Source organism: Sebastes fasciatus, chromosome 11 (assembly GCF_043250625.1).
Source record: "Sebastes fasciatus isolate fSebFas1 chromosome 11, fSebFas1.pri, whole genome shotgun sequence".
Classification (NCBI taxonomy): domain Eukaryota; kingdom Metazoa; phylum Chordata; class Actinopteri; order Perciformes; family Sebastidae; genus Sebastes; species Sebastes fasciatus.
In genome coordinates, this window is record NC_133805.1 from 36,003,658 (window position 1) to 36,030,000 (window position 26,343).

The following is a 26,343-nucleotide window of genomic DNA, read 5'->3' on the forward strand; positions in this document are numbered from 1 at the left end:
TAGAGGTCTTTTATTTTGAAATCTAGATAGGAAGTGTAAAATATTGATGGTCAGTGACATATTCTACAGATGTCTAGACATGGAAACTGTAGTAATCTTGCTGGTATGATGTTCATATACTGTCAATAGATCACCTTCACTGTCTGTTGCTGCTGGGAGACGCAGCCGAGAGGTAAGCGGCTCGCGTGTAAAATAGGCGAGCCTTCTATTCTATAAAATAGACGCGCGTCTGACGTGCGTGTGACGTGCGTCTCATGCGGGCAGTGTGTCCACTCTAACCTGTTAACATGGACGCCGAAATAAAAAACAACACGCGACGTTGCCGTCACGCGAGCATGAAGCGGGCTGTGTGCTCCAGGCTTTAGAGGATCCAGCAGCGTCGTTTCTCTCTGCTGTATGGGAGCATTACAGATTTAGTGTTACCATGAAAATGATGGAAAAGAAGTGGTGGATAAAACGGTGACTGTGTGAGCCCTGTGCAACACGTGTGGTTTATGCTAGCGGCAACACTCCGGTGGGTCCGTCGTTAGCGTAAGGAGGAGAGAGTCGGTTGGAAAGAGCAGCAGTGCATTCTCCCTGCAGCATTTAAACAGCCTCTACATGCAGACTCAGACTCAGACTCAGACTCAGACTCAGACTCAGACTCAGACTCAGACTCAGACTCAGACTCAGACAGGACAAAAAACATAACTACAGCATCGGGGAGGTTTATAGTGAACGATATGCAGCCTTATGCAGTCGTGGAGGACGCTGGATTTCAGCATATGATTAACGTTACGTTACTTGAGCCGCGCTATAATATTCCCTCTCGCCGACACTTCAGCAACACAGTAATTCCAGCAGCACAATCCCTGTAATGTGTTTTATAGTAATTAATTATTTTTAAATAACACAGTGGTACAGAAATCCAACCGTATTCCTCCAAATACTGCACTTTGTGAGTGGAAAAACTAATCTTTCAATTAAGAGCTGATAATCAGGGAATAGAGACATGTGTTATACTGTTCTTTTTCTTTTTAGTACACTGCAAATTCTCCAGAGTTAAATATGCCTTGTCAAAGTATATTAACTCCTTCAGAGTTATTACAACAACAGCAAGAGTCATTACAACAACAGCCGGAGTAACATACCCTCCAGTGTAGGTGAAAATATTCAGAGTTAAAAATGTTCGGTGTAAAATATACATTGTCAAAGTCCATGGACTCTTTCAGAGTTATTACAACAACAGCTAGAGTAAGATACACCCCAGTGTTGGTGAAAGTGTTCAGAGTTACAAGACTGGTGTATTCTGGAGAGTACTCTCCAGAGTACAGAGCACTCTGGAGAGTACAGAGCACTCTGTACTCTGGAGAGCTCCTCCCTCCTCTCCTCCTCCTCCTCATTTCAAAACGGACCAAGATGTTCTCAGCGCCATTTTGCACTCCTTGAAAGACTGAGGTAAGTTTCTCTTAATCACTTATTAAACCAAATTTGAGCATTTCAGCAGAAGCAGCATTTAAGGATAACTTTATATTGTTGTTCAACACTCCAGCTGGTTTTGTGTCTTAAAATAGTGAGTTACACAGAGCTAACGTGACCATGTGGAAGGCTAGCTAAAATGTGTCAGCAACATTAAGCCAATTAACGCTGACCAGCTAATGTCAAACTATACTTGTAATGTCGGCAAGTCGCAATGTGGAGCAGTGACAGTTGTGTTCTTATTAATGTCCATAGATTACAGTAAAACACAAAGACTGCATGTGTAGGGAGTTGGCTGAACTAGCTAACTAGCTAACAAGCTATCCGGGGCTAACAGCTAACACGTGGCGGGTAAACACAAAGTTGTGATTGCTGATTGATTTCATCATAATATAAGAGAACACAAGCAAAGAATGTCATTTAAAAATAACTTTACTTATTGCTACTTAGGAGCATGATATTAATATTAACGCAATATTTTGTGATCAGAATTGAGAGACTGTTTATCAAGAATTGAAATGGCTGTTTTTACACATTTTGGTGTTCCTGGTTTGTCTTTGATCACCACTAAAACATCTTCCATGCTGGAAAAACCCTGCTATATCATCATGTCTCGCACAGCAGAACTGTAGAAGAGGTAGAATGGCAGATTGCTGTGAGGCTGATGGCAACGCATTGTGGTAGTTCTTAATTGTCAAAAAGTCTTCTGTAATTCCCTGATATAAGCTAACTGACTTTAGTTCCCCTGTATTCCTTTTAATGTTACATGAAATTGTTCTACTTGTTTTTTCAGATATCCCCGTTATGTGCTGTGGTCCAGTGATGGTAAGTATCATTTTAGATAAGTTAATATTAACATTAGTCTATGTTTACATACATGTCAAAATGGTTTCTGCTTGCACGTCTCAGAGACTCCACTCAGTCCAGACAGTTACTTTGAATTTGAAATTAGACAAATTCTGATTGTGATTTTTAAAGCCCAAATCGAACAATACGATTATGCCAACAGGAGCTGATGCTACTGTCAGAGTAACTTTGTGTTGTAGATCATAACACAAATTCAGTTTTGCTTTTACAGATACCATCATGTTGATTAAAAACAAAATCAATAACGAACAGAAATATGTCAGGATCAGTGAACCGAGCTTGGAGGAATTCTTGAATGCTGGTAAGCCATCAGTCACACCCTTGATGATGCACGTCATTGTTCTGTTGGTTGAAAATAATTTCCATATCTCACTTTCTGGCAAGCTACCTTTTGGGCATTTCCAGAGGTCACAGCAATCAAGGGCTGACTTGTATTGGTCGGCTTAGTTGAGTTTGTTTCTCACCTAACTGGTATCTAGGGACAACTTTTTTTTAAGATGATTAATGAAAGTTGCCAGACAGCATGATCAGATTGGTGGTATGGTATCATATGGTATGACTCCCTGTTTGTGTTTTTTCCCTAAGCTTTCCTGAAGTTCTCCATCCCACCCGTCACCAAAGGCATCAGAGTATATGATGAGATGGGAACTGAGGTGGATACAGACGTCTTTGAAGAAGTAGCACAGCAGCCCAACGCTGGTGTATTTACTATCACATTTGACAACGGTAAACTTCTATCTTAATTCCCATTTCTTTCAGCATAGTCCAATGAATATTGAATAAGACTCAGTTACACGTTAAGGTTGTGATAAACTGACAAATGGTAGGTGTTTATTTTTCTCTCTTCCCTCTCTTTCCTGAACTACACGTAGATTCCCAGGGAACAAGTTCGTCCGGCTCTTCCGAGGGGACAACTTCGTCCGCCAGTCCACTGCTTGATGTCGTAACCAATTCAGTGCTGGATCTTTCAGGCTGCCGCCCTGATGATACGGTCATCCTGAAATTTGTATCCTGCGACTCTGATGATACAGTCATTCTAGATGATGATTACAGCCCTTCCAGAAAACGGCAGAAGGAAGATCAAGATGCCGAACGTGTAAGTTGATGTGTAAAATGTATGTTGTGATAGCTTCCTTTGAGGATTGCACACTTTTGATATTATTTTCCTGTGTATTTACTGTCAGCTCTCCAAGATTATTTAATTTTTAGTGAATATTGTCTTGTCTTCTGTCGTTTCACAGTTGGTTGAATCTGCGCTGGCCAAGAAACCTGATGGAGACTCTATTGTCAAGGAATACAACTGGACGAAAGGTCTGACTGACTCCTCACGGCGACAGATGATTAACATCCTTGCAGCAGAAATGACTGAAACTCATGGGTAATTCAGATGTCTTCAGCCTGGTATGTGTTGAGGTAGCTGATGAGATGCCAGTATTTTGTAAAATCAGGACTATTATTGTGAAAGATGAACAAGTAATACTTACTGGCTCTGGTGTAGAAACCATTTGTTTTGATGAACATTACCATGCATTTAAAATTGTGTTTAAGCCATTACAGGCACTTAAGGTGTTTGATGTTCAAGAGTTGCTCTACTTCAGACCAGTGGATGTTCAAATGGCATATGGAACAACAGATTCCTCCCTTTTCATAGTTCTATATTGCCATCTAATGCTGCCTTGACCAGTGTTTTTAGTGTTAATTCAAAGTTGACGATTTTTCATATGGACCTTTATGGATCATTTAAGTGGCGTTTTAGGCAAAATTTAAGATGTTGATGTTTGCAATGTATCCTCTAGGGGGTAATCTAGGTAGCAGGATGCGATGGCCTTAAGGAATTTGGCTGTTTGTATGAAATTTAATTTATGAAACCCAACTTGAATATTTGATAACAGAGTAAAGTAATTTATTGATCATTACCATTTAGCAAGATCAAAAGTTGTTGGTTGTCTGGCTGAGGTAATCCTGCTTCCATATATATCTCCTAATGGAATTTTCTGTCGTCATTTGTATTTCCCTAAGGGTGGTTTGTTGTATTTTAGTGATGGTTGAAAAGGAGTTATTGTTATTCAACCTACAGACAACTGCCACCATACTGATAGATTCCAACCAATATCTTTACAATTCAGCTATTAGAGCTGTCACTTTTCTTAAAGGAGAGATTTGCTAATTTTTAACCTATCTCAGTCTATCTGCATATAGTATGAAAAATGCACGCATTTGTTGTAGACATTCTCTGGGGCACAGCGACATCGTTTGGCGTTTTTCACACTATATGCGGATAGATTGAGATAAGGTTGTAAATCGGCAAATCTCTCCTTTTAAAAATTTAATTTGAACACCTGCTGGAATAGAAATCCCACTAATCTCTGGGAAGTTGAAAGTCCAATAGTAAATCTAACTGCACTCCACATAGTGTTATAGATGGAATATTTTAAAGCCATTTTAGCATGTTTGAATAGTGTTTCAAATGAAAAATGTATTTATTTTTTGGCACTTGAGTTGGCAGCAGCAGTATAATGTATGAACATATAGTCAAATCTTCTAAAGCCAAATATGTCTCACCACTGGAAAAAAAAATTCTGAATTTGGCCAATTACTAAAATCAACACAAACACACATGAAGGCAGGTGCACTCTCACATCACAACTCATTCAGTGGCCAATTCGATAATATTTTGGTATGAATCGGTTGGTAGATTCCAGATGATAGTGAAGTTTGTTCTGGGTTGAAAATAGCTGGAATTATCCTCTATGTGTATCCTCTGAAATGCACTTTAAACAATATGTTTCATTGTTAAGAGAAAATAGTTAAGATTTTACAATTTGAAATATACCATGTCTTCTAAGAACCCTGTTTTTCTTTTCATCTCTTAAACTGAAAGTGAAGTTTTATTGTTATGTATTGTTGGTGTGAGCACGTCTCAAACTACATTTGACCTGAGGATTAATGTCTTTATTTTTAATAAATTTGTATTAAGACATGGATATAATGGTGTTTATTGTTTCCCCCCTGCAAACATTTTTAGTTTTACCTGTTTTAAGTATCAGGTGGACATGGTAAAGTAGAAAATGCAAAACACTCAAAACTAATTCTGTTGAAGAATGCATTTTATTAGAAAAGAGCTTATTGTATGTGTTGAGGTAGCTGATGAGATGCCAGTATTTTGTAAAATCAGGACTCTTATTGTGAAAGAACAAGTAATACTTGGTGTTGGGTAAGAATAACACTTAAAGGGAGTAAGTACACGAGTAAATATGTTTTAACACTGGCAGGAGTCATTCAAAAATCAACACTGTTTGGAGTAATTTCTTAATCAACACTTAGTGTTAAGTTGGTTTAACACTCATGAAGAGTAAATTAATAAGAGTTAACTCTGATTAACACTTAAAAATTCAGTGTCAACTATAAATAACACTATGAGTGTTATTTTCGTCATAGTGTAAAACTTGAGTAACACTTCTCAGTGTAGTGTAGTGTAAAATATTAACTCTTTCTAGAGTTGAATTGACTCTGAAAATTCAACACTATGTCCAGTGTTATTTTAACACTCTGTAGATAGGGACCATATGTTCACTGACTTAGTGTTAAAATTGACTCTTTAAGTGTTGGATTACACTGTCGATTTTGCTGTGTATAGTTCTGGTTGAGCTTATGCTTCAATTGATGTTGATGGCCTTAGTCTATATTACATCATATTTATATGAAAATAACAAAGCTGCATTTTTTTGTTTATGTTCCTTATGGAAGCCATACTTTTGTTACGGCAAACATTTTTTGAGCAGATAGGTGGGCTAAATCTTTGCGGTCCCGGGAACAGCTGATTTCACTTCAAGCAGGCAAGTGGTATTCATGTCGTATCTGACCCATTTTCAGCTTATTTCTCACTACAAAGTTATCTCTTGAATATATAACGCAACACTAGCAGCTCTTTGTCCACGATACAAGACAGGCAGACCGCGAGGAAAATAAATCTTTAACTCACTCACCAAGTTGGTGTTCTCTCTTCCAAATAATCCAGCCACATAACTATCCATTCATGAAATTAAATCACATACTTTAGGCTCCTCCTTACCCTGGGAATGTGCACCAACATTAATGGTTTGTAAGAATGGTATTTAACAATGTAACGGGACGTGCAACAGAAGTAATCGTTGCCAGTCATAATCCACAGAACAGTGCATCGCCCATTGTAAATAAATAGCTCATATTCAAACGATGTAATCCACCAAATCACACTTCAGGATGTTCTCAAACTGGTTTCATAAACATGGAATAGTAGTCGACAGAAGAAAAGCACGTCATAAATTCTGACTAATGTCGCGTTGAGAAATCTTTTACTTTCCCTTTTCTCTTTAAAATTAGCCTATGGTTAGTCTGATCCTCAGTTCGTAGAGAAAAAAATAATGGAAGGCCAGGGGTCTCCAACCTTCTCTCCTCTGAGAGCTACTTTGACCAAATGAAAGTGGCCGAGAGCTCCTCATATTTTATATTATTAGTAACATTTATTCACTTTGCTCAGCTCCACCCAAACCAGCTGAATAAGCTTCTTTTGTATGAACATTTAGAAAATGTTATGGCCAACACTCACATTATGACATCATCAACATCTTAAATTCAGCAGCACGTGCATTTTTTTTTCTGTATGCATTTCTTTACATTTTTAATGTGTCCAGCTCACACTATTACATTCACATCAGATTAATGTCATAGAAAACAAAACAATGTTGTTACTTATTTTACTGTCTGTCCACATATCACTGCATCACATCCCTTCCCTTCCCATTCCCTTTATCATCTGTAGTTCACATGCATGTATTACATGCATTCAGTCTTTTTAACAGTTAGTGAGATGACTGGCGCTGCATGGAGTCAACAAGAGAGGTGTATGCTGGAGTGGATCTACTTAGGTTCACTCTTATGGACTCATTTAAATGTTCTTCTGTCAGTCTTGTTCTCAACTTAGATTTCATGACATTCATGTCAGAAAACACTGCTTCACAAAGGTCTGTAGACCCAAACAGAGCAGACATTTTCAGAGCTGCTTGGTGAAGGTTCTTATAGTTTTCTGGCTCTACTAGGTTCCAGAAATGCTGAGAATGCTGTTGAGATTTTAACTGGACATCATTTTGGAGGTTTATAACCTCCACAGGATTGACACAGAACAGTTCAGCCATCTGTCCTGAAATCTCACCTATGTCCACCTTCATGAAGGGGTTGGCAATAAAAGTCACACAGGGCTCAAGTTTCTCAAAGTCACTGAATCTGTCTGCAAACTCCTGCTCAAGCTTGGACAGTACTTGTGTATGTTAACAACGTCAGTTTGCCTCTGCATGGCTTTCCAACATCTTTGAGACTGAAGGGAAGTGCTGAAACCTTTTTGTTTTTCACTTGCTGAATTGACAGTTTTGCTTTGAACGCCTTCACAGCACTGATCATATCACATATGTTTTTTATCTTTACCTTGTAACTGTAGGTTCAAGTGATTCAGTTTCTCAGTTACATCCGTCAGGAATGCAAGATCAAGTAGCCACTCGGCATCAGACAACAGAGTGGTATCTTCCTCCCTTGATTGATGAAGGTTTTTTTGTGCTTCGTTAGGATGTGCGCCACTTTATGAAGCCTCTGCTGCCGCGTTGGCATTCTTTGTAGGTTTGATAAACAGAGACTGTCGTCTTTTAAGCCTTGTTTTACAAGCTATACTGTATATTATTATTATAATCCCAAAAGCTGCACATCACCTAAACCCTCTAAAATCCCAGGAAAAACCTTGACAGAAGATCACAACAGTTCAGGAAACGCACCTTTGTTTATTTAACTGTCCTGCTAAGTGTCTGACCCAAACACAGCTGCCATGAGGAAACATGACATGCATGTAACAGCGCTGGTCAGCATGGCTCTGCAAACCTCACAGGCCTGGGTCTCGCATCTTCACAGGACTAAAACTAACTGGGCCCAGGGCCAGATTTACAGCTGGGTGAAACAACAAGCTACATCTGCTCTGCATCCAAACACTGCAAGAGCAGGAAGAAACCAGAGAGTTTCCATGTGAAACTGCTCTGCAAATAAGCAACAGAAAAAAGTGCACAAGTTGAATCATACTTATCCCTCTCAGTTCATTAAAGATATATTAGGCTGGAGATATGTCTGCCTTCTCTCCAATATAATGGAACTAGATGGTACTCAACTTGTGGTGCTCAAAGCTCCAAAATAATACATTTGAAAACCCCAACATCAATGTCTCTTTCCAGAAATCATCATCCGGTTACTCAAGATAATCCACAGAAATTGTTGTGAGCAGTTTCATGTAGGAACTCTTTATACCAAACTGCACCTGCCAACCGCATCAACACGAAGAAGGAAGTGTGCACCTAGTCATGGACGAGAGTAGGGCTGACTGTTAAATCGTATTTTCATCGTCATCACGAAATGAACATGCGCGATGAACACATCGCAAAAGGCTGTCTGAAACGCGAAAATTAATTATATTTAGGGATGGTTAACGAAACCCAGTATTAAACAGGCCGCGGGGCTAAAGCTGAATCCTCTCCTCTGCTCTGTGTCGGAGCTCTCCACTCACATAAACACACACAGTGAAGTCAGTGAACAGCTGATCAGAGAGGCCGCGGTGGAGCCGAGGAAGTGAACCAGGTGACTACGCTCGTTACGTCCTGTTCAACAAGCAGTAGTATCTGTTCAATAAGCATAAATATGATGAAACGGTTAAACATGGAGGAAAGCAACGTTTCAATCTGCTCTGTCTGCAGCCTCTCATTCATCGCCACTATGTTTACACAAGCACAGCGCGTTAGCTCGGCGGCTAACAGCTAACTGTAAACACGTGTAAGTTATTTAGTTGAGTTGTGAATGACTTTAGTTCCTCTAGTAAGCCGTGTTTCAGTGTTTGTGTCCGAGGAGTTTATTGTGAAGGGAGGAACAGAAGGCGTGAAGCGGTGATGCGCTGTTATTTACGAGGCTGCAGACTACGGAGCCTCCGTGTTAATAATTTTCTATCTTCGTAGGAGCAACGTAACCCTCAGCTACACAAGATAAAAATAGAGCTGGCAGTAGGTTATGTAGTCTAACTGTTTAGGTTAGTTTGTCATGTACCTTGCTGGTAAACTCATCAGCTGGCTGAGACAAAGCAGTCCCCCCCCCCCTCCCTCTACCAGCCCTGACGTTACCTGCAGCAGTGATTCACATCAGCAGAGGGAGGAGGACAGAGGACAGGAGGACAGGAATAAGGACTGATACTGACTGATGCCTGTGTTCTTAAGTCTTTATCAACTTCACTTAGGAATATGATGTGTTTTATTGACATTTTAGATGTGTTTCCAGTGAGATATTAATTAGTTTATATGGTGTCTTTGCTGTTGTGAACATTACTGTTGCTGCTCTAGAAACAACATTTAGCCTGGTTATATTTAAAATATATGTTTATGTATAGCTAATATGCACAATTCAATATTTGTTTATTTTCGCAAGTCATATCGTCATCACAATATTGAACAATGTTATCGCACATGGCAGATTTTCCTCATCTCGTGCAGTCCTAGACGAGAGGCTCGTGCTCTCGTTGCAGCAGAAGCTTTCTAATTCACCCGAGGCAATTTGGTTTGGTAATATCATAAGTTGATTTAGTAATTGTTTGGACCTCTGGAGCTGAGCTAAACTGGGGTGAATTTTAAACCGGTGCTAGGCTGATATGACACTGAACAGCACTGCTGAAGCTGTTCAACAGACTGCATTCCTAACTGCAGAAAAAGACCGTTGGCTCAAAGCTTAATGTGATTGTGCTGCAAAAGGAACACAGAACTATAACCATGTGTCACGAGTGACTGATTGCTTCTGACATTGAGCCAGAAAGCTTAGTTCTGCTTCATACTGACTGGATAAACACACAAGTGCATGAATGAACCAATGAATAAATAATCTAAATATATAAGAGACAATTAATAGGTATTTCCAAGTCACCTAATAGAAATTCCAGATCTTCTTACTGCCATAACACGTTTTGGTACGGTGGCAAACTCGGTGGCACTGACTGAAAGAATATGCTGCAGTCACACTGAGCTGTAGCAATATGTGACTATGCAGAGCACCGACAATTACTTCTGAGAATACTGCAACCACCAAACAATGCAGGCACTGCTGCTGCAGGTACAGAGAGGGGGAGAAACCCTGGAAGCTGTTAATAGCTAATAACAGATAATAGCTGCATTACTGCGATCTGTCCTCACAACACAGAAACAATGGAAAATATTTCACCTCTTGATGCAACTTTATAGCGTATTTATACGTATCTTGGCATGAGCTGTGACAATATATGCTATACTGATATATGACATTGTGATATGCATTTTCCCCACCCTTCTAGTCATAACTGTAGCAACAAGACTCGGTCAAAACTGAGTATATGTCTGGACCGTATATGGTCAGTATGTGAATTTGTGGCTAAATTGTTCCACCAATAGCCAGTGGTCATGTGTATAATGTTTTGTGAAGTTTTTTATATCTTAATATTTGATTGAAAGACAACTTCTAATGAAGCAAATGCCATTCAGTAATAGTAAATGGTAACATTAACTAGTCAGTATATTATACATTTAATACAAGGTGAAAGGGTATTAGCATGACATACAGTATGCAAGGTTAAAAGTATTTCAGTTTTTTATTACAGCATGTGTATCAGAAGCATTCATCATATAAGTGGTGTGTAACTATATATACTGTACATACGTCCCGAAAGTTTATCAGCGTTGAGATTCTCCAGCTGTCATCACTGACGTTGTTGCTGCCGTATTTATTCCTAGATGGAGTGTTAATGGAGCAGCTACAATGTTAGCATAGCCTGGCACTGATCGATCCGAACTCCATTCAGAAAACAAGCATTTTAAAAGTTGTTTGATTGTCGTCTTTCGGACAGACTTGACAAAGCATGAATTCGGTCTTTTTACAAATCGACATCATTATGTCCTTATTTCGGCATCATTTTGATCCGTTTATTGCAATTAAATCACAGCACAGTCTGTTTATTTTGGGTTCATACCGCAGTAGCGACGGACGTGTGGCTTGCTAGATAGTCAGTTCACTGGCGCTGTATGTGGATACAGGTGACGTTATGAACCCAGAAACGCCAGCGTTTGGGTTTCTGACAGATCTGGGACTTCACCAACATGTACAAAGCAGCAACAGTAGTTAATTCTTCCATGGTTATTTCTTCCATGGAGGAAAGCGAGGCAAAAATGTGCTTCGCGCTTGGTGTGAATGTACGGTAACACAATACGAAGCACAACATAACGTAACTTAAAACGAACATAAACAATAGCACATGCACAACAACAGCACTATGTAATGATACATTGAACCGCTGACACGCTCCCCAGAAAACCTAACCACAGAACTGTTCTCTGCCTTTTCATTTTGAAAGAGCAACGACCAATGAGAAACCTCCAACAGTCGGCCGACCAATCCTGTAACTCCATCACTCACTCACTCACTCAGTGGCAAACTTTTGCGTTTGTATGGCTGGCCCTCTGCGGTCCAGCCAAAACATACACTGCTGAATTTTTTGATGCTTAGGAACATGAAAAGTAATTTTACAGTAAATGTAAATGCATTCATAACATCACCAATGAAGACACGAAAAAACTTTATATTTAAAGTAGTGTTTCTTTGTCAACATGATCCATGCTTGATAGTCCAAATCAGTACATTAACTTTATAGTTCAACTGTGGTTGAGTACTAATAGATGGGTTCATGTTGGATCTGGTTCTAGGCTGATAAAATACCTGCATTCGCTAAGGTCCGAGGCTAATGAATATCTTATCAATTATATACTATCACGATACTTGGGTGCTGATTTGATATGGATTACGATTTTTAAGTATGGCGATTCTACAAGTATTGCGATTTAATATTACGATTTATTACTTTGTTAACACTAGACCATGGGAAAAATTTGAATCATCCATTCCTAGGGACTTTTACTTTGGAAAATCTATAAATGAATCCAGTAAAAAATTTTGATTTTCAGCATGTATGTAGTCAGAGATGTCCTGAAGTCAAATATATCAGTCATTGTCAGGCATTATTTATTACATATTTTCTACAAACTCAAAAATCAAAGAATAAAGACATTTCCCTCACAGATTAGTGGTATTATTAGTGGTGTTCACTGTATGTTGGTTTTTGCACTGTCATAGACTGTATAATACATTGTGGGGAACATTGAATTTTGCTGTGTTGTGTGTGTATTGCTTGCATTGTGGTACTACTGACTTGTGTGTACATAATTCAAGGGGCTGGTAGACTGGATCAGTCCTTTGTAGGAGTTTGGTGGCTGCTTATTTACAATTACATTTTGTCAGACTGGTACCCCGGCTTCACAGCCAGCGACCGCTACAATATATATTAGGGATGCTAATTTTGAAATAAAAATGTAACCGATAGCCTATTATTAACAGTTAACCGACAAGATTAGTGCGTTGCATGCAGCGGTGGGCCAGCCGCAGTGTATGTGAAACATCTTGTTTGTTTGTGGAAGTTTGCTCCGGCTGGTGGGCGGTGCTTGGTATTTCCTCAGCTGATCTCAACATGGCTGCCGGGTCACAAACTTTCTCATTTTACAGCTAAACAGTACACTACAAGATGATTCTGAGAACATCTGAGGAGAGAAATATGCATTACAGTAACAGAATATTGATTCATATTTGATCAGCGCTGCCTAGTTTGACCGTTTGATCAGAGTTTGCGAGTGACTGACAGCTGCTCAGAGACGGCAAGGTTCCAGCTCAACTCTGATTGGTTGTTTTCCTCCGATCTGTGAAATCTTGTAGATGCCGTTAGGAGCGCCGGAGAATACAGTAGCACATGATTTTTTTCATGTTACCTGTCTCATGTACTACTGTCAGGATATAGTGACCTTTTTATAAAAATAACTTGTTTAATCATATTTGCTCCATTTCTACCCACTGCTGCTTTAAGTAACCAATGTTCAAAGCTGGATTCAGATTCAATAAAAAGATTTGGTACTGTAGTCAGATTGGATAAAATGCTATCAAACCCCAACCCTAGGTTTAACTTCATTTATACATACTGAGAGTTAAGAGTTAATAGCTGTTTGGCAAAACTGGTGTTGGTGTAATTTGTGTGACCGTTTAACCTTATGAACATTAGCCCTCTGTGCATTACCCAAATTCTTACCCGATTACAAATTGATTCAAAATTGATTACTGATAATGAACTTCGTCCAGTATACAGAGCAGTTGGCTACAGCTTTGAATGGCCCTTATAAGCTAGATATAGCTTTAATAAGACTTACATAAGAACTTCTATTCTCTCAGGATCAGCATCATGGTCCGAATCCCAATATACAACCATGTATGGTTGGAATACCAATGTAAAATACACTGGCACAAATGTTAATGCTTTCTTGGAACATTATTATAATGTATTTACTGTCAGCCCTGTATACGAATTAAGGCACCATAAAGATAAGAGTGGAATTAAAAATGTGAATAGCATTAATGGATCAAAGGTTGCAGAAGCAGCTATCTGCACCTATCTGTCCACCCTCATCAGAAAACCCCTGCAGCCAGCCTGCTGAGCTGGGGAACGTGAAGCATTTGGGGACAGACAAGGTGGTTAACAGGCGCACAGATTAACTCACGTTAGCTCAATAAATGATGACTCAGCCAAATGCATTTTGTCTCCAAAACACATTCCAAGCAGCTTAGAGGACAGACACCCAGCTCTGCAGGCCGGTTAGAGGACAGACACCCGGCTCTGCAGGCCGGTGGACACAGCAGTTCCATACAGCAGCTCCATACAGCTCGATGTGACCGAGCTGGTAACCTGCAGAGCAACAAACCAACCAGCCTAGCTGGTCTAGTCTGCTAGCTAGCTAACACTAAAGGGCTGCTGATCTACGGCTGTTCCTCTCTTCCTGTTCTACAACGTCATGAGACAAGGAAGCTGTCTCCGACTATATTCAGATGGTGCTGAGCAGAAAGAACCTGAATATGAAACACATGTAGTCCGTTAGCAAGTGGCTAGCAGAGTGCAGCTAACTCACCTCATACTGGATGTACTGTTTCCTCCACTCCGGGGTGATGTGAGCGGAGAGATGCTCGGTGAACTTCATCCTGACAGTCGGCTGCTGCTCCCGTTGCTGCTGCTTCTACAGGAACCAGGACTGCTGGGAGCTTGTAGCTGCTTCACAAACGTTTACACACAAACTGTCATCCGCAGATCTCCACCAGGCTGCGGTCAACGACAGAGACAGAGATGTCCTTTTGTCTTCGCGTTAACCGAGCTAGCTACCGGCGACCATCTCTACCGGGTTAGACACACTCGACGGAGAGCTGATGGAATCATATATGAGCTAGCTAGAGGACGAGCGGACGTGGGTTCGATCTGTAGAACAACGGGAGACGAGGCAGAGAGTAGTGGCGCTAGCAGCTAGCAGACGGCTGAGGGCTGGAGCTCTCTATCTCTCTCTCTCTCTCGCGCGCTGTTGTTCATGGGTGTATTAGCTTCTCTCTCTCTCTCTCTCTCTCCCTCTCGCGCTGTTGTTCAGATTCTACCTCTGTCTCCACCTCCGCTCTCCCGCTGCCTTCAGGTGCAGTCGGAAATATTAAAATAAGCCAATCTTGACATGTACCGTGGGTTATGAACATGTTGATGGGTGGAAACGTCACCAGACCGGGGCGGAAACTAGTCGTTTTAAACGTAATGGTGGGGCAATGCGCTGGCTGTCAAAGGGAGGGATAAACGACCACTTGTTTTACTCAGACACCCCTCTTCTTGTTGTTTATCAACGGGTAGATTTGTCCTCATTGTTTGTTCTTTGACAAAAACAATGTTGTCCTCGATGTTGTTGACCTCCTGCTGCTGAAAGGCCTCCACTATCATCTCTAAACTTCACCATTCCCTCAGACTCCGATTCAGTTTGAGAAAATTAGTATTTGAATTTCAATAATATAATAATTATTATTATTATTTCTTGGTACGGATAGCGGGCCTTGCCATTTCTATTATACATCTGCTCAGTCCTGTGAATCTGTCCAGCCTACAGTATCTCTTTAATGTTAGTTCCCTTCAACTCCGTTTACAGCCTGCATCTCAGTGAACAAACCTTGTCTTTGCTATAGGCCTATATTCCGATGATGCATGAATGTCACACGTGTGACGTCCCCAGCCACCTTTGGGAGAAGATGACGTAGATGTAGATAGTCTTTTTAGTGAGGGGTCAATTCAGACGGGAAGTTGCCATCACACAGTTGGACCATCACATAGCTGTCCTCTGGGTGGGTTGGGCCATCACAAAGCTGTCCTCTGGGTGGGTTTGGCCATCACATAGCTGTCCTCTGGGTGGGTTGGGCCATCACATAAATGTCCTCTGGGTGGGTTGGGCCATCACATAAATGTCCTCTGGGTGGGTTGGGCCATCACATAGCTGTCCTCTGGGTGGGTTTGGCCATCACATAGCTGTCCTCTGGGTGGGTTGGGCCATCACAAAGCTGTCCTCTGGGTGGGTTTTGCCATCACATAAATGTCCTCTGGGTGGGTTGGGCCATCACATAGCTATCCTCTGGGTGGGTTTGGCCATCACATAGCTGTCCTCTGGGTGGGTTTGGCCATCACATAAATGTCCTCTGGGTGGGTTGGGCCATCACATAGCTGTCCTCTGGGTGGGTTTGGCCATCACATAAATGTCCTCTGGGTGGGTTGGGCCATCACGTAGCTGTCCTCTGGGTGGGTTTGGCCATCACATAAATGTCCTCTGGGTGGGTTGGGCCATCACGTAGCTGTCCACTGGGTGAGTTTGGCCATCACAAAGCTGTCCTCTGGGTGGGTTTGGCCATCACAAAGCTGTCCTCTGGGTGGGTTTGGCCATCACAAAGCTGTCCTCTGGGTGGGTTGGGCCATCACGTAGCTGTCCTCTGGGTGGGTTTGGCCATCACATAAATGTCCTCTGGGTGGGTTGGGCCATCATGTAGCTGTCCACTGGGTGGGTTTGGCCATCACAAAGCTGTCCTCTGGGTGGGTTTGGCCATCACAAAGCTGTCCTCTGGGTGGGTTTGGCCATCACAAAGCTGTCCTCTGGGTGGGTTGGGCCATCACATAAATGTCCTCTGGGTGGGTTTGGCCATCACAAAGCTGTCCTCTGGGTGGGTTGGGCCATCACATAAATGTCCTCTGGGTGGGTTTGGCCATCACAAAGCTGTCCTCTGGGTGGGTTGGGCCATCACATAGCTGTCCTCTGGGTGGGTTTGGCCATCACAAAGCTGTCCTCTAGGTGGGTTTGGCCATCACAAAGCTGTCCTCTGGGTGGGTTTGGCCATCACATAAATGTCCTATGGGTGGGTTGGGCCATCACATAGCTGTCCTCTGGGTGGGTTTGGCCATCACAAAGCTGTCCTCTGGGTGGGTTGGGCCATCACAAAGCTGTCCTCTGGGTGGGTTTGGCCATTACATAAATGTCCTCTGGGTGGGTTGGGCCATCACATAGCTGTCCTCTGGGTGGGTTTGGCCATCACAAAGCTGTCCTCTGGGTGGGTTTGGCCATCACAAAGCTGTCCTCTGGGTGGGTTGGGCCATCACATAAATGTCCTCTGGGTGGGTTTGGCCATCACAAAGCTGTCCTCTGGGTGGGTTGGGCCATCACATAAATGTCCTCTGGGTGGGTTTGGCCATCACAAAGCTGTCCTCTGGGTGGGTTGGGCCATCACATAGCTGTCCTCTGGGTGGGTTTGGCCATCACAAAGCTGTCCTCTAGGTGGGTTTGGCCATCACAAAGCTGTCCTCTGGGTGGGTTTGGCCATCACATAAATGTCCTATGGGTGGGTTGGGCCATCACATAGCTGTCCTCTGGGTGGGTTTGGCCATCACAAAGCTGTCCTCTGGGTGGGTTGGGCCATCACAAAGCTGTCCTCTGGGTGGGTTTGGCCATTACATAAATGTCCTCTGGGTGGGTTGGGCCATCACATAGCTGTCCTCTGGGTGGGTTTGGCCATCACAAAGCTGTCCTCTGGGTGGGTTGGGCCATCACATAAATGTCCTCTGGGTGGGTTTGGCCATCACAAAGCTGTCCTCTGGGTGGGTTGGGCCATCACATAGCTGTCCTCTGGGTGGGTTGGGCCATCACATAGCTGTCCTCTGGGTGGGTTTGGCTATCACAAAGCTGTCCTCTGGGTGGGTTTGGCCATCACATAGCTGTCCTCTGGGTGGGATGGCCATCACAAAGCTGTCCTCTGGGTGGGTTGGGCCATCACATAGCTGTCCTCTGGGTGGGTTGGGCCATCACATAGCTGTACCCTGGGTGGGTTGGGCCATCACAAAGCTGTCCTCTGGGTGGGTTTGGCCATCACAAAGCTGTCCTCTGGGTGGGTTGGGCCATCACATAGCTGTCCTCTGGTTGGGTTTGGCCATCACAAAGCTGTCCTCTGGGTGGGTTTGGCCATCACATAGCTCTCCTCTGGTTGGGTTTGGCCATCACATAGCTGTCCTCTGGTTGGGTTTGGCCATCACATAGCTGTCCTCTGGGTGGGTTTGGGCCTGACTACAGTCACTAGATCCAAAACAAACCTCTGGAGCAGAATGATGTATACCCAGCTACAACAAGTAGCCGACAGTAACCTTTGCTTTTTTACAAGTGATATTTCTTGGTGGGAAGTAGACCTATGGAAATATAACAGCAAGAACAATGAAAATGCCCTGTAGGATGCCCTTATAAAAGGAAAGATGCACACTATGAAGGAAACTGCTTTATGAAAAATGAACCACGGGGAACCAGACACTGAAAATGAATCCGTTTTATAGCCTACGGAGATTGCAATTTTGTCCTGACAATTAACTTACTGTCCATAACTTAAAGATGTTAATCTAACCATAAAGAAATCTTACTATAACTGTGTTTGTCCCTGATATCACAGGCATATGCTTACACTACTAAACAGCAGCAATGGGCTGGTCTTCCCATTGTGTATACATTGAGGAATACTAGGATTCTTTAGTTTGTTGAAGCACCTTTAAAGTTATGATTGGTTTGTTTTTTTGGTTACATAGACTATTTACCATATGATCTGTAACCAATTATATTATCAACACATCCATATCATATTACCATTCTCTTGAATACTTGTCTTCAACAAGCCAATATGAATAAAGGTACTCCCAAGCCTTTATGATATTCATTTTTTCATGGGTCTAGAATTTGGTCCCAGAAAAATACATTTAATGATGTAACCTTCTGGTCATGTCCATTTCTGTAAATTATGTTAATGTTGATGCGGTTGTAGCTTGTTTTGACCATTTAAGTCTTATCATGAAATATGAGTGGCAGATTCAGTATTACCATTAGGGGGGTTGTTGTTAATCAGATGAACAGCACCCTCTAGTGTTCCAACAAGACAATGCATCCAAACACATTGTTTTGTTAGAGATTGGTTAACACATGTTCTTGTCTTTTAGCTGCTCTTTGCTGTCATATTCCCTTCATTGTTTATAATGAATGCTTTTGTTTTTCAGAATATTAATAGAGAAGGGTTCAAATCAATTTGACTACTATTATAAAAATAGTGGTAGTAGCACTGGTAACAGTGGCAGAAGTGCTGGTAGAAATACTAGTAGTAAGGTAGGTACAGTATTTGTGTTAGCAGTAACAGTTTTACCAGTAGAAGCAGAACTAGTATCAGTAGTGCTAGAATGCCAGTAGTGTTGTTAGTCGAAGAAGTAGCCTATAAGCAGCCCTAGTACTCACTAGTAGTTGTAAGTCATTACAGTCTTTACACATCAGAACCATGGCTCTCAATTTTTGGAAGAAATTTGTTTCTAACAGAAAAGTGTTCACTGTTTTATATCAACAAAGGAAGAACACAACAACCGTCTGTTTGTGGACAGGAGATGATCGATATTAAATTAATACATCTTCAGAGAACAAAGAAGTCTGGTCATTTCAATCCCAAACTATATGTCCAGGCTTTGGTTCAGTCCTCCACCAGCTCCATGGGTAGACATGGATAGTAACGTCAGAGCACCAAGTCCTCTCAAGCACATCGTGTACACAGGTCTATTTTTCAAACAGTGCAAACAGAGATTTGGTCCAATAATAGCCCAGTCCGTGTAGTCCGTGATTTTGCAAACAACAATATGGCACAGACATACTCTATTTTTTCATAACTGTTTATTAAAAACAGGTGTACATCCTCCCTATGGGGAAGATGTATTCATTTAATTCTTGATCTTTTTCCTTTCCATACATAAATAATATTTAAATACACTTTAGATGACAACTTTTATTGTTTAAACATATTTAATTCCAGATGCAAATCTGAAGAGAAAATATCGATCATCTCTTGTCCACAAACAGACGGTTGTTGTGTTCTTCCTATGTTGATCCGAGCCTTTTAAAATGCCATTGAGGTCAGTCACTGTGAGCCTGTTGTTGCCACCTACAGGTCAACTAACAAGTTCCCACATATCAGTGCATATATGCAGTATCTTCTTCTTTTGGCTGCTCCCGTGAGGCAGATGCCTTCACAGCTAAACCATAGAACCCCACTGCAAGCTTAGAAAGAATTTTCTTGCACCATAATACCTAGAACCCTGCAGTGCCAGTGGAATGAACTAAATGAAGGATTTATTTTACTTTACAGATGTATTATAGACGTAGTAGTAGCTTTTACACACACACACACACACACACACACACACACACACACACACACACACACACACACACACACACACACACACACACACACACACACACACACACACACACACAGTTATTCGTGGTGTTATAGATCAAATGCACCTTAGCTGAAATTGCTGCCCAGATATGCATTCATACACAGTTTAGTGTGTAAAGTAAAGTAAAGTTTAATTTGATGAGTTGTAGAGCTCGACATGCAGTATTATCTGGCTTCTCCTTAACCTGTTCAGGTGTTGCTCCTCTGGCTCAGACTGCTACCTGCTCTGCTGGGCAGGATGCCTGAGGACGAACGTTGTTACCTTGCAACCACAACCATGTGCCATTTATTTTTGAGTGATGCCTCAAGCTCATTTGCATTAATTGCACAACTTAATTTAATTAGCATATAATAGCAACTGATGACTGGATTTGTATTAGCAAGGCCAGACTAAGCTCATCTTTAACAATCAATTGATACTTTTGTGTAACTTCAAATGATTTGAATGAGAACATATGAAAACCTATAGATGCCTACAGCCTAGTTTTATACAGCTCTAAATTTAACGATCAGAGAATCACATTTTAATTTTTTTTTTTAATATGATCATTAATATATATATATTAATATAATATATTAATACTCATATTTATCAGAAGATAATTATATTTTCCTATTCCTGCTGCTGTTGGTTAATGATTTTTGACTAACTATGCTTAATGGTAGCTAGGAGGCCACATATTGTATTAATGTGTCTTTGTTGCTATATTAAAATGGATTTAGACTTTGTTTCTATACACAGACTGTCACCACTGACAGGGTCCCTAAGAAGGGAACTGCAATCACATTTTACACACAATAGACTGTGCAGGACGCAGTTGCTTCACCATTGTGTTATATAATACAGTATGTAATTCAAAATGTTTATGTCCGATTCTGAAGGATTGACATGCAACTTAAAATAAATGTAAGCATGTAACTGTATTAATAGAGAGAAAAACAATGTTAGATTACATACTGTAATCTATGTGTGTTTGTAAGTGTGTGTGTGGATGCTCAATGAGTGGGTGTATGTATGTATTATAAGGTATACGTGCATAAAAGACAACTCTAAACAGGATTTTGTAACACAAATATGAAATACTGAACGTGGCTGACACAATTTACACCCTGTGGAAACACGCAGAGAGCCAGGAGGACTAAATGTAGAGCAATCATTACTGAGGATTACCAGCCAGCCAGGGTCAGATTAGGCCGGCTCGTCTTTTAACAAGGCTGTTTAGATGTGAACAAGCTGGTGTCTGCAGTTTGAAATAGACAGTAAATACGAAATCATCCCCAACAATTTCAAAAATACATTCAAACTGTTGTAGTTGTCAGAGGCAGCCATGTTAGGAGCAAAGCTCTGCTGTATTAGCATGTGTGCTGCATGTGATGGTACCTACTGATCCCTGTTTGTCTCCACCTCAAGTGTTCCAAACTCAGTGAGCTGCCACAAATTGCAAATCTCTCAATTCCCCAATCAAAACCTAAATTCTAGGTCACTGATTAACAAGATATAAAGAAGAGGAGAGAGACAGCATCCTTGAGGGGAAACGGTGGACTAGTAGAGCTGTTTGGAGAGAACACCGTTAACTCACACACACTGTGACCTATCAATTAAAAAGTCCACTATCAAACCAACCAGGTTAGGATCCATGTTTAAAATGACAGATGAGCCTCTCTGCAAGCAGGAATGGCTTGATGGTATTAAATACAGAAGAGAAATCAATAAATAATAGTCTAGCATGAAACTTGGGGTCCTCGAGATGCTGCTACAGAAAGTTTAACAGTGTAACAGCATCCTCCCCAACCAGTCAATCCTCGACCTGCAACAAAGGGATAGTTTGAGTGTTTTAAAGTGGGGTTGTATGAGGTTCAGCCAGTGTATTATACCTACAGTAGTTGGCGTTCAGCATGCCCCCAGTTTGGAGAAACAGGCAGGAGTTACTGCACGAAACCAAAGCAATGTACTGCTGTGGACGGGGGCAGCAGCAAACATATTTTCATGTGCGATGATGTTAGACTCCGTAGCAGCCATTTCATTGTAGTAAGACAATTTTAAACTTGACCTCACTGTATAAAATGACCTGTTGTGACCTCTAGGATAATCACAGCCTCGTGAAACTCCATTCATCTATTTTCTTCTGCTTATCCAGGTCTCGGGGGCAGCAGGCTAAGCAGGGAATTCCAGACGTCCCTCTCCCCAGCAACGTTTTCCAGCACTTCCTGGGGGACCCCGAGGCGTTCCCAGGCCAGACCAGATATGTAATCTCTCCAGCATGTTCTGAGCTACCTCCGGATGTCTGAGCTCCTCACCCTATCTCTAAGGCTGAGCTCAGCCACCCTACGGAGGAAACTCATTTCGGCCGCTTGTAACCGCAATCTCATTCTTTCGGTCACTACCCACAGCTCATGACCCGAGGTGAGCGTTGGAACGTAGATGGACTGGTAAATCCAGAGCTTTGCTTTCTGGCTCGGCTCCCTCTTCACCACAACGGCCCGGTACAGCGCCCTCTCATCTCCCGCTCCATTTTTCCCTCACTCCTGAACAACACCCTGAGATACTTGAACTCCTTCGCTTGGGGCAAAGACTCACTCCCATCTCGGAGGAAGCAGTCCACCGTGGTCCGGCAGAGAACCATGGCCTCAGAGTTGGAGGTACTGACTCTCATCCTGTCCGGTCGGGCAGTGAAGCAACCTGGTGAAACTTTATAACCGCAAACTAGAGACCTAGAGCATTCAGAGGATGGCTGGATCAAACTAGAGACCTAGAGCATTCAGAGAATGGATGGATCAGACTAGAGACCTAGAGCATTCAGAGAATGGATGGATCAGACTAGAGACCTAGAGCATTCAGAGGATGGATGGATCAAACTAGAGACCTAGAGCATTCAGAGGATGGATGGAAAAAACTAGTGACCTAGAGCATTCAGAGGATGGATGGATCAGACTAGAGACCTAGAGCATTAAGAGGATGGATGGATCAAACTAGAGACCTAGAGCATTCAGAGGATGGATGGATCAAACTAGAGACCTAGAGCATTCAGAGAATGGATGGATCAGACTAGAGACCTAGAGCATTCAGAGGATGGATGGATCAGACTAGAGACCTAGAGCATTAAGAGGATGGATGGATCAAACTAGAGACCTAGAGCATTAAGAGGATGGATGGATCAGACTAGAGACCTAGAGCATTCAGAGAATGGATGGATCAAACTAGAGACCTAGAGCATTCAGAGGATGGATGGATCAAACTAGAGACCTAGAGCATTCAGAGGATGGCTGGATCAGACTAGAGACCTAGAGCATTCAGAAGACGGATGGCTTTCCTAGCTAGATTGACAATAAGGGGGTTTCTGAGCAGTTTACACAACACAAGTGCTCGCCATCCTATTGCCAAAAAATTTAATTCTTTCAGAAATCTCCAAATATCAAAAGTTTTTGATCCCAAATCACAGCATGTCTATTTCTATGGTGTTCCTCGAGGTCTTGGTGTCTTAATGTGGTATTTTGGAGGGATTATTGATCATTTTTATCAATTCTCCAGTGGTAAAAAAATTGTTAAATTTAGCACCAATCTGTGTAACAAATGGTATCAACCCAAAAATTGCGGCAAAAACATATGAGACATATTAGAGCATAGGAATGGCCATCATATACTGTACTTCTATCATAATGCTCTAAGCCCTTATACACTTACACTACTTAATTTAATTAATTCATGTTTATTACAGATTATGAGTAGAAAAACTCGACACACAGTGCTGAGCTGCATCTGAAATTAATCTTCAGGTTCCCAGCTTTCAGATGATGTACACCAATTCTATGTGACATCTACTGTTGACCTCTCCCCATAAACACCCCCTGCCCCCCCTAAAAATTACAAAAATGGGTCTACGTGGGTCTCAGAGGGTTAAGTGTACACTATATTTAGAATATTTCTGTTTACCTTGCCGTGAGACAGCTATACAGTCCATGTTTCCAACGGGGAGCTGAAGCCATTACCTATGCTCTCGCCAAAGCCACCAGACTCCATCGAAAAAAACAAGTAACTTTAACTCAAAGAGTTGCTGGACTACCGCTGCCTCGATCGGTTACTTTGTTTGTGTTATTGTGTGACTTTGGTTAGTTCGGATTCACCAAAGTCACACAACAGGACAAAAACAATCGAGGCAGCGATAGACAAGCAACCCATGTGTTCTGCCAGGTAAAATTACAGTTTTTTTCAATGGAGTCTGGTGGCTTTGGTGAGAGCATAGATGGATATAATGGCTTCAGTTCCCCGTCGGAATGTGCTGTCTCATGGCGAGGTAAAACGGCGATAATATTCTAATTATAGCGTACACTTAGTCTGATATAATTTTTTTAGGTGAGCCTTTCTTTTAGGAGTCTAAATCTAATCGAATCTGTTCTGCTGCTGCCCCCGTCCACAGCAGTATATTGCTTTGGTTCCATGCTGGTACTCCTGTCTGTTTCTACAAACTGGGGGCGTGCTGACCGCCAACTACCGTAGGTAACAAACTGACTATGGATAAGTACCTCATACAACCCCACTGAAAAACACCCGAACTATCCCTTTAAAACCTCATTCTTGATAAGCTTCTCAAATTGACTTCCTAAATAAAGGAAATCAAGGCTACTGTCCTGAAATCAAGCTAGTTGAGCCTTTAGCAATTGTTCTGAAGAACTGACCCACATGGAGAACAATGTAGCAACAAAGTTCATTAACTGCAGTAGTAAACAGAGTTTTTCCATAAAAATAGTGATCTTAAGAACAAAGCAGACAACCAGGTGGTGTTGGCTGTTGCATTAAGGGAACAGGACCTGAGGAATGCCCCCACTGACATCCGCTACTGAACAAGAAGAGAACAAGAAAATGTCCGAGGTAAGGTCAACAAGGACTGTACTCTGAGAGTCACCTATTTAATATGCTATCATCATTATCAAGTTATTGTACATGGTCCAAACTGTCATGCAACAGATCCTATAAGAGGCTTGGTGGATTATATGAATCAGTAGAATGGCCTGGCAATAAGAACTACTATGTAAACTATAATATAGCTATAGAAGCTTAGTATAACTACTAGACATCTTGGAACTTCAGGGTTGTCATTGATGTCTTGAATCTACCATACATGTCTCTAGGAATTGAACATTTGTATAAATTACATCTTGTTCATTTCATAAGATTTTAACTCATGACCAAAGGTGTCACTGTGATTGAGGACACAGGAAGTCATATCCTCTGCAATTCATAAAAAAAGAGTGATTTATTGTTGCACGTGTTGCATTTGGGGACCAGAGATGCTGTTTATATTTTACAATTTAAAGGTGTTGTCCAGCAATTTAGCATTACACTTTCACAATCCTGACTTTTAGTCCCTAGTCAAACCACTGGATGCTGCATTTCACATAATGCAGACAATAGCCACTTGAGAAAAAGTCTTTCAAACTCCACACCTTCAGTTTGTAACACAGTAGGCCGATGTCTGTCTATGTCCAGCCCAAGCTGAGATAACTCCGATGACCAGAGACTGTTTTTAGGTACCTGTACTTTACTTGAGTATTTCCATTTTATGCTACTTTTTACCTCTTGTAGATGATTTACTTCACTACATTTATTCAACTGCTAAAGTCACTAGTTACTGTACTTTACATATAAAACATATGTTTGTAAAATATGATGCATGATGTATATGGTGTTAAAATCTGCTCCACCTCCACCAGCTGCAACAATAAGTTACTGCTTGTATATTAATACATCAATAATAGTGATCCAATAATATAATAACATAAAATGTTTTGCTAATACGTATGTACTTTTACTTAGGTAATGCAGGACTTTTACTTTTCATTGTGTTGCATTTCCACTTTTACTTCAGCAAATTATTTGAATACATCCGCCCCCCCCCCCCCCCCCCCCCCCCGCCCCCCCCCCCCCCCCCCCCCCCCCATATAGTTCATATTTGGTGTAATATCAGTGCTTTATGCTCACTTCTGTGTTTTGCCAAATTTGCAAGTCCACTTTGAGGCAAAGGGAAGAGTTATCACTTAAGTGCTTTAATACACATTGGGTTTTAGTCGGGTCAGAACAAAAGAGGTAAAAATGGTTGATTTTGCAATTATTATCATTATTTTTATGCATACAGCAGTGACCACAAGCAATGAGGAAGCAAAGCCAATTTCCCTGCTGATGATATTCATCTCTGCTAAAGGCATTACAAAATAAAACTGCTTTTCTGAACAATAACCTGCAACAGAAAAGACATGATTTTGGACATT

General features: G+C 41.5%; 1 protein-coding gene across 1 annotated transcript in view; it reads right to left on the bottom strand.

The window, feature by feature from the left end:
• LOC141777812 (xenotropic and polytropic retrovirus receptor 1 homolog) overlaps positions 1–15,040 on the bottom strand; it is a 74,566-nt gene extending 59,526 nt beyond the window's left edge. The window contains exon 1 of the mRNA XM_074652398.1: positions 14,400–15,040. Within this exon, the coding sequence (XP_074508499.1) occupies positions 14,400–14,468 (69 nt within the window). The 5' untranslated portion in view covers positions 14,469–15,040. The remainder of the gene's footprint in view (positions 1–14,399) is intronic.
• Between the last annotated feature and the right edge of the window lie 11,303 nt (positions 15,041–26,343).